Raw genomic sequence first — 10,046 nt, forward strand, 5'->3', positions numbered from 1 at the left:
TTGGCGCTCTGCAGTGCAGTCAAGTGTTAGCCCAGCTCCCTATATGGTCGGGGATTAGCTCGGGCGCTGCTGAGGCTGAGCGAGGAGCGGGAGGAGGAGGACCAGGAGGAGGAGGAGGAGAAGGAGGAGGAGAAAGAGCAGCGGCAGAGCGGCGGTCGGCGCACGCCGCTTGCCTGGGGGGAAACAGAGGCGCCCGAGCCTGGGGCGTCGCGCACGCCTCGGGGAGCCATGGCCGAAGCGGGAGAAGCGGGCGAGGACGAGATCCAGTTCCTGCGGACTGTGAGTCTCCGCGGGCGGCCGGGCGCGGCGGCGGGCAGGTGGGGAGGAGCGCGGCGCGGCCAGGAGGGGCTGCGCCGAGCCGCGCCGCGGGCGGTTGCCGGGCGACTTCTCCGCACCCGCGGGCTGCAGAGGCGGACCAGCCACCTCCACCCGCGGGCCGGCGAGGGGCTGAGTGGGGAGCGGCACCTTCTCCAGCCCTTCCCCATCCTCTCGTGCCGCCCGACCTCACAGTGCCGGGTCTCCCAACCCCGGGACTGCTCGCTCGCTCGCTCGCTCGCTCACTCTCGGGGCAACTCGCTAGCTACTTGGTCTGGAACCTTTGATGCCCAAACTTCAAGCCGAGCTTGAGCTCGTTGATTGCTCAGCCCGAGAAGCTCGGTGCTTCACGCCCGGCCTCCTGTCACCTCCACACTTTATTCATTGGAGCTGACATCGGGCTCCTGGGGACCGCCAAGAAAGGAGCCGGTGGGGCAGGGGCGAGAGTGGGGAGCCCGGTCTGGAAACGGGCGCCTGCTCTCGGTGACAGTTACAGGGACCGCTCAGAAGGGAATTCACCCCGTGCTGTCCGTCTCCCCTCTCTTTAAATCTCTATTTAGCAACTGCTGCTGAGCCTTACTCGACTCACCCGCCGGTGTGTGAAAGCTACTGTTTCTGCTCCAGGCTCCCAAGAACCCTGCAGAATGGGGAAATCCCAGTCTGTGGCTCCGCGTCATCAGGTCCCCTTCTTGGCACTGGATGGAGGGCAACGCTCCATCCCAGATTTTGGGAGCGGGGCGAAGTCCAGTGCAGCTATGCCACTCTTTCTCCTTGGGGAGTTAATCGCTTCAAGGTGGACGACCACCTTGAAGGGCGAGGGGCACCGGGTTGCTTCTCCGGGCTGATTTCAGCCACGTGACCTTGAGCAACTCACACAATCCTCTCTTCTTAGCCTCAGTTTCCTCTTGGGGAAAATGGAGGAAAATGTGACTAGCGTTTTCTGAAGATAAGAATTAAGTGAAATAGTGAATGCCGTAATATTTTTAAACCGCCGAATGCTTCGTAAGTGCTAGGTGATTGTATAGGAGCTATCTAGGTCTGGAAAATTAGAATGAAAGTCTTGTCTCACACCGTCCTCCTTACGAGCACTCCACTTTTCTTTTGACCTGGTCACAGAGGACGACAACTTCTCTACGTCTATCTTTTGGAACATTCTCTTTGAAGAGTTTCCTTTTAATTTTTCCAGGCCCACCCCCAGTTCTTTTGCCTGTTTCTTTCTTTCTTTCTTTTTTCAAACATGGTTCCTTGGCTCAGTCTTGGGTCTTGTTTGAGGGACTGGGAAGACCAACCACCCTCCTAATACTTCTGAGAGGCAGGACGTTCTTCCACTTCCTCCTGGCTCATCTGGACCCCCTTCTGCCCCACCTCCATCCCGTCCCCGTGAGCCACCTGTTCTTCCCAGAGTCCTGTGGGACCCTTGTGCTTTCCCTCCAACAGGTGTCCTCAGTATTGAATGGCTCACAGCTCAGGTGCTTCTAGTTTGGTGCCCTCCTCAGCCCGGGCTGTTTATTAATTTTTGTTACTGAAAATCTAGGCACTGAAGATTGAGGACATTTTCTTTGGACAGATTGATGTAGCTTGAGGGCGTGACTCAAGGAATTAAGGCTAGGAATTGGGAGCCTGTCTTCGGGTCTTCATCTAGACTGCTTGTTTTGGCTTCTACGGGGCCATCTTCCCAGCCTTCCCCTCTGTGCTGGGCAGTGTTGCTGTATTTGAGAACACCTGTAGCCAAGGCTTAGTATGGAAGTGGTTCTTAAACTTTGTCTCACCAGCTTTCTGGATATCAGGGTACGTGGACCTCTTTTTAAAGCCAGAAGCCCAATAAAGAGCCTGGATGCAGAGGGCTAAGTATTTTCCCAGCTTAGAGGGAGAGCTGAGGTCACCATGGGGGAGAATGACTCCAAGTATGACAAAACCAACTCTTTCCTCATCATAGTCACCTGGAGTATTTTTTATTTAAAAGGAGTGTTTTTAGTTGTTTGCTGCATTAGACAGCTTACAATCTTCATCTTATTCTTGCTTGGAACAGAGAGAGGGACAGGAAATCAAATGACTTGGCTCTGGCTGCCCAGAAAGTTACTGGTAATTGTCATTATGTAATGTCAAGTTTAACTCCCAATGGAGCTGTGAGGCTTGCTCCAGAGGTTAGAAAATCAGGAGTTCATGCAGATGAAAATCTGCAGCTTTCTGAATTTGATTCTGTTCCTCTTTAGCCATGAATTAGTTGAAAAAAATTACTGGAACTCGGGAATTGTAAACTGAATCTCTGCGCAAAAAAAACTGACATTGCCTTTTGGAGTCATGAGTGTTATACTAGCAGGGTGATGTATTCACCGGTGAATGTACCTGTGCCGTATAGGGTATTTCACCTTGAACTCACTCAGTTCTATCATGTTTTTCTTCCCTACAAACAGAATCTGCTAAAGCATTCTGGCCATGTGTCAATCGCCTTAACAGTGGTTTGAACCAGAGGTGACTCTTTGACAATGGAACAGAATCATCCTTTTGCAGCTGTGGACTTAAAAGGATTGCTGTCTCAGAAAGCAGAGGCTTTTAAATGCTACAGAGCAGCATTGCTCCATGGATATTAATCAAATGGTGGGTGATTATGATGCCGTGTGAATTACACAGTCACAACAGTGAAAGTAGCTAGAATTATCGATGACATGAAATGAGCTAGAAGGCAGCTAGGGTGTGTTTGGTGTGGCTTTAGAAACTTGGGAATTGATGTTCTAGACTCATCTAAAGCTCACAGTTTCCTAAGGAAGAGTAGGTCTGCCATGTGCGGTTTGGAAATAAAACTTAGTGCCCCTTATACTCCAAACCTCAAGAAGGCATGATGAGACTTCTTAAATTCCGAAGTCACTGGAAGCCACGTCTATGACATAGAGAGACGGACAGAAAGCTTCTCTTATCCTAAGGCTAGAATCTTCTCTCCCACTGCTGTTGGCAGTGGTATCCTCCTCCCTTCCAAATGCTCTTGCTGACGTAGCCAGTGTCACTGACGTGGCTCTGGAGCTGCTCAGAGGCAGATAAACCTGCCAGCCACTGATCCAAAAACAAGAAGTTGTGGCGAGAAGAGTGACAATTACATTGTCTTCAGACACTTGGCAGAGTGGCTGGCTTCTGGAGTGCCAGGGAGATGCTGTTCCCCCCTAGGTACAGTAGCCATTTACAATTACAGCAAAGTTCTGAGCCTTCACTTGCTGTTTTTAAAGATATCACAGACCTGTCCTTGTTAATTTCATCTTACCATGCAGGAACTTAAAACAGAACTTGGGATGAGATACACGTCCATTTCTATTACAGATTGGCCACAAGTCTCCTAGCTGAGCCCTCCCTGTATTCTGTTGTTCTTTGCCCCTGAGATGCTATTGAACAAGGAAAGGGATTTGGACTGAAAGTCAAGGGCTGCTCCTGTCCTCCCATGGAGCTTCAGACAGATCCTTGTATTAGAGTTCTTCCACTACTGTGAGTGAGTTCTGCCCTTCCCGAACTCGTGTCCTCTGGCCAGAGCACTGGTGAACTTTTACCTGGTGGCTTGTGCTCGCTTACTTCTTTTGCAGGCACTGTGGGTTTACTTCCCAGCTCTTGAGGTCAGGTACTTTTGCTCAGGATGCCAAGCGAGAAAGTTGTGAGAAACAGCCTCCTGGTGCTAGAGAGCATCGTGGAGGCAGTGCTAGAAGGCAGACCCTAGACAGCCAGGTGTGGACTGCCGCCGGGCCAGCCAAGGGGTCTACAGCTGAATGAGTGTGGATGTTAAAATCAGCCTCCCAAGGTTGTTACAGGGCTTCTCAACTACACAGTCCCTTCCTCAACAATGTCTCACAGTCGATTTGATCCTGTACAGATGGAGCAGGGGACATACTATTCTCTTCTTCCCAGGGAAATGAGCCTGGTGGGTGTGAGCAGGAAGCAAAGTCCTTTCTTCCAAAGTAACCAAGTTGAGCTGGGAAAAGAGCTTCCATATCAGGGTGGTGTGACTTTTATTTGCTGCTACCCAAGTGCTCATGAACAGGGTTGACCAGAGTTTTTAGCTGCTGAGCTTTAGGAAGAGACCTGATGATGGCTGCAAACTTGGAAATGCTTAGCACGAGAGGCGGCCCACTACGAAGAATGATACCAAGAAACCAGCCTGCCATTGAGGGAAGCATGACTAATGCTTTTGTTTATTTTTTTTTTTCAATGCAAATATTAAGGAAGGATGAGGACACTCAAGGGAAATAGGATTTTTTTTAACACAACTTTGTTTATTTTCTAAAATTCACTTAATGTACAGTAAGTATATTTCTTCAGTTCTTTTTGGGCTGACCTGTAGGGGGAAATTGTTGAAACAGAAATGAGTGGGGGGGGGGATTTATCTGGAGAGCAAAATAATGCTTACTTTTGTTTTTTGAATAGGTTTATATCCATACTTGTCTCTTTGATTGTTTTATGATCATTTATTTCACTTTATCTTTTGGCTTTCCCACTGTATTGCTACTTAAAGAATTTTACAGTTAACACTACCGACCCTATGATTTTTACTGATCTGGCATCCTTTTCAGTGGTCTTGTTCACTCTGTGTAAGGAAGGTGAGGAGGCCTCTGTCTTCTGAATGCACCACTGTAGCCCCCTTTCCTCAATTTCACATCAGGATAAACCCTTCTAAATTAACTCTGTTCATAAGGATACCCTCAATATAAGATTTATCCAGTAGGAGTAGATGGCTGTAATAAAAACAAAAAAAATTGAACTTAGAGGAATTCTTATTTCTTATATTAGCTCATTTGTGACCTTGAATGAGTCATTTAAGAAAACTGAGATTTTTTTTTTTCTGTTTCACCCTCTGTATAGAGAACCTGCCTTATAAGGAGAGTCACGAAAGGCAACAGTAGTTCCAAAAATACTGCCAACGACAAAAGCAGGCACATTTCATAGGGCACAGTCATTGCATCTGTCCTGCAACAGGAAATCAATCCTGCTTCTGATTGGCTCTTGCTGGAAAAGTACCAGCGTGATTCCCTATCTCTCTAATGTGCTCCAGGCCTTCAACCCATCTAGTGTGGATGTCACCCTGGTGCCACTTTGCAATCACTTGTCTAGAATGAACCCCAACTTCTCTCAAGCTATCTCTTTAGAGGATGTGAAAAGCAAGTTATGGCATATATAGCCAGGTTGGCTTCTGGGAGTTCAGCCATGGAACAGAGCACTCAGGTGATTTTTGTGACCTCAGAACATCACCGTAGCTGCTGATGTCACAAGGGTACTTCTTACTATTTAATCCCACAGCTCATATTTGCAAAGCTTCCCTTCTCGTTTTCCTCCACTCTCTTTTAAAACTCATCATTCCTATTTCTCAGGGGCTTGCTTTCCTTTAAAGCCAATGTAGCTTTTCCACCCGGAGATTTTGCTGTTTCTCTTTTATCTGCTTGGAGAGTAAGGTTCTTTGCAAAAATCATTTTGGAGATAGCTGGTAACAGATGTCATTGTGGTGGGAAGTCCAGCCCAGCCTGGGCTAAGACTGTAGGGCAACCATTCTCCCCAGGGGACCATGTTGGTCATGCAGGTCTTAGGTTTGCATCCTCACAGACATCCTTTTGTTTGGGGTGTTTTGGGGACACACTTCCAGCCACTGCAGTTTACCTTGGTTCAGTGAGTTTTGCCCTCACAGCACCTCTTCAGTTCAGAGAGAGGGAAGAAAAAGTGCTGGCACCTTACCAGGTATCATGCTACAGGGATGAGCCTGCTGCGGTGCCAAGTTTTGTGGTTTTATTTTCCCCTTCTTCCTTATGTCATTCCTGATTCCCAGTTGTTCGAAAACAAAGTTCAGATTGGTCCGAGGCTGATGATGCAGTACTATAAAACAAAAGAGCTACCCCTCCCCCCAACACACACATGCATTTTCCTTTCCATAGCTCAGAGCCCATTATGGCTCTACAGTCATAACTGGGCTATTGTCCTCTGAGACTAACACAGCTTTATAGCTAGGCACTGACTCAATAACCCCTTCCCACTTCTCCTTTCCCCATATCTCTAGACGGTAAATCCTCCATTGACTTAGGATGATGTATTGGCATCATTGTATTGGCATGCCTTCTTGGGGAATAGCTATTATTTTATTCAATGCCCAAGAAAAAGAAAACATTTCATCTTAAAATTAGATTACAATAGTAGTCAGAAACTACATGTTCTTCAGGGTGGTAGCTGCTTGCTTCTGCTTGTTTTAAAGTACAAAGGAGCCGAGAAGGACTCTGTTTGCAGAGCTGCAGCTGGTAGTGCAGGATCTTAACTGCCCATCAACACTTTTTCTGCGGAGGTCAGTTTGTGGGTGGTTTATGTTATAGGAAGCAGCCAGTGTAGGAAACTAGGCAGAGCAACTGTAATGAAAATGTAGAGATGAAAGTGTAGGATGGTCTCAGTGTCAACATGACCCATGCACAAGATATTCTTCTCTTTTGTCTGCCTTTGGGGTAAAGTATTATCTCAAGACATTTCCTCCATCAAGAAAACTGAACTGTGAAATTGTTAGTTCAGCAGGTACCATTACTGCTTAGCATCATTAACGGCTGAACAAAGCAAGTTCCCAAAGGAGTAGGAGTTGCACTGGAAGAAGACAGTATGTGGGAGCAGTCCTGGGAGGGGCAAGTGTAGGTGGGAAGAACCCTGGATCTTGAGGAACCCTGAGTAGGGTCAGAGGAGTCAAGATACAGGAATCTGGGTTGCATGTGTTTGGATGAGTGGGGAGTGGAGGGTCTCCATATTTATTCCAACCTTTGAGCAGAATAAAGGAACTGTCCAGCCTAACTCAGGCGGTAGGAAGATCAGTCTTTAGAGTAAGGATTGAAGCTAGTAAATGCGTTATCTAAAATGACTCTAGATTAAGGGCAACGCCATGAGAAAGGAAAGTCTCGGCTTTTTCTAATCTGATGTGGTTCTCCATCAAAGTGTGCATCTTCCGTGAGGTAGAGAAGTGACTGGAAGGACAAACCCCATTGTCAGAGCAACAGCAACAAAATCTCCCTGAAAGGTGGCACAGCTGCCCCACCAGTAATGAGGCCTGAAAATACTTCTCTAACAACTTCACGTTAGAGCTCTCTAGTGAGCCTGACTAGGAGAGCTCATCAGTGGACACAGGGAAAAAATGCAAATTATCAATGCCACATCCGTGTCCATGTTGTAAGGTGTATTGATTTGAACTCCCACGCCATCGAATAGACCAGATCCAGGCTGTCTGTAACAGTAGTGGACCGGCTGGTAACACTGCCACAGGAACAAGGAAATAAAACAGCTTTGCTAGGGAAGTTTGAGCCTCTTATTGCAGGCACTCAGAACATGTGGCTGTGGTTTGCCTGCAGATCATCACGGTCTGTAGAGAGGCTGGAGAAGACTCTAAGAAGAAACAACATTAAGGCTTAATAACATTTCTTTGCAAGAGATGAAGGATGAAAAAAAAAAAAAACAGAGATCGCACAGGTCAAATGAGTAAAGTCAGGGCCACAGTGCTTGGTATATTCTATAGCAATGGTTCTCAACCTGTGGGTCATAAAACCCTTGGCAAACTTCTATGTCTACAAATATTTACATTATGATTTATAACAGTAGCAAAATTACAGTTATGAAGTAGTAACAAAAATAAATTTATGCTGGGCTCACCATAGCATGAAGAACTCTATTAAAGGGCCACAGTATTAGGAAGGTTGGGAACAACAGTTCTACAGTATTCCTTTTGCTGACTACCCGAAGGGTTGTCTGCCCTTGTGAGGACTTTAGTTTATCCATTATAACGGCGTGTTAATGATTATTACATCTCTGGGATGCTTTGGGGGGATGATGTCTGCCACCAACACACATGCACGCTCATACACACACACACACACACACACACAGAGAGAGAGAGAGAGAGAGAGAGAGAGAGAAGAAAAGACTTAGAATATAGCAGTTATCTGGTTGTCTAGAAGACATCTACCTTTGTAAAGCATTAGCTATATACATTGTGAAGTCCAGAAACACAGGAATCTTAATTCAGTCTAATCTTTTCCTTTGCACCTATAGAATAGAGGAACTACAAGTTTAAACACTTCGGGGGAATCAAACAAATACCTAAATGTGTAGATCAGCTTTATTTGCAAAGAAAGGCTGGCCTGCTACACACATTCAAACAAACAAACAAAATTCTTAACACTACCAGTCAGGCAAAACACATCTGCAGCAGAGTTCAAAGCTGCCTGCCAGTCTGCAGCTGTGGAGGAAGCCTCAGAGTCTGTCGGAATGAATGCATGCCCCAGAACGCATGAATATTTTTCTTTGAGTAAGATTGGGCTCACAACACATATCAAGGTCCTTGGATAAAATGTTAACATAAAAGATGATGTATCATTTATCACAGTATAAGAGTGAGAGTTGGCAGGCAGACAGATTAATGGGCTTAAGAAGTGATAGATGTTATCACCAAAATGAAGGCAGAGTTTCCAAGCCTCTGAAAACCCCTTAAAATTGTTCTAGAGTTTGATGTAATACAGTTTTAAGTAAGCAAGCTATCCAGTCAACGTTTATTGGCCAACTACTCTCCCTCTCATTCTGAATAAGTCCTCGGAGTTACATAGATGAGTAAGACACTGTAATGGTGAATGACGAAGAGCGTCACCTTAGGAGAACTCTCAGCTGTGTCGCGAATTAGCAAGGATATCAGCTACTCCAGGTGTAATTCTCTGTATGTTTATATGGTGAATTCTGGTGAATGCATATGACCTTGGGAAGCTTGATTCTGTACCTATCTCCTTGTGTTTTAAATAAGGGTACTAATGGTGCCTGTCTCAAACGAAGGGTTGTTGTGAGGATTAAATGAGCTAATCCATGTAAGGTGCTTAGAGCATCACCCAGCAGATAGTAAGTCCTTTGCAAATATTAGCTATTAATATTGTCTCAACAAACAGCGCAAACATTGACATTAGTCACATTAGCTAGTCAAATGTCACTACGTATTCATTTTATAGTTAGAAAGTACAAAGAGACAGTCCCCTATGGTTGTTTTATGGTCTTGATTCCCAACCTTCTTTTAACCATAAATACGAGCAGGCCAGAAAAATGGAAATGAGCTGCAGTGGTTGGGGGCTCAGGAATATAGCCTGTTTGGTTAGTACTTGAGGGTCTACTTTGCAAAGCTTCTTGATGCAAAAGCCAGTGATTCCTTCCACCAGTGATTTTTCTCATGTCAAAGGATTGGCAACACAATTTGGAGAATTCTCAACCATGGAAATCTCATTGTCTTGATGGAGGAGATATTTTGTCTTTTGTTAAACCTATGCTTTAATGAAGAAGTTTGTCTCTCTGGAAATTCATTTTGTACTAACAACATGAAGTCATCCTGCTTCAAAGACCTGGCTATTTGTTACCTCAATTCTGATCCCCTCTTATCTAACAATGCAGTGAATAAAACTAAAGCCAAGCTTGACTCTCTCCTATGCTGTAATTCTTTCTTTTCTACAGGCTGGTGCTGGAGATAGTGGTCCAAGCCTTTGATTTGTAATTCTCTTCTTTATCAACATTATTTCTCTCTTTACCCCTCTGCTTTCCATGTAACTAAACTAGATAACATTGGTTACTGAAATCTATGGTTATTTACCTTGTTAAAATAGTCCAATTTGTAGAGAGTGACAAGTGTGTAGGAAGGCCTAGGCACAGGGCAGGATGGTGGTTTCTTTCTCTTTCTTTCTTTCTTTCTTTCTTTCTTTCTTTCTTTCTTTCTTTCT

At 45.5% G+C, this 10,046-nt stretch overlaps 1 protein-coding gene across 1 annotated transcript in view; it reads left to right on the forward strand.

The window, feature by feature from the left end:
* The first annotated feature begins 228 nt into the window (after window positions 1-228).
* The window catches only part of Ryr3 (ryanodine receptor 3), a 530,745-nt gene continuing 520,927 nt past the window's right edge, over window positions 229-10,046 (forward strand). The window contains exon 1 of the mRNA XM_055599056.1: window positions 229-279. Coding sequence (XP_055455031.1) covers window positions 229-279 — 51 coding nt within the window. The remainder of the gene's footprint in view (window positions 280-10,046) is intronic.

The sequence above is a fragment of the Psammomys obesus genome, unplaced genomic scaffold, assembly GCF_907164565.1.
Source record: "Psammomys obesus unplaced genomic scaffold, mPsaObe1.curated_primary_1811, whole genome shotgun sequence".
NCBI classification, from domain to species: Eukaryota; Metazoa; Chordata; class Mammalia; order Rodentia; family Muridae; genus Psammomys; species Psammomys obesus.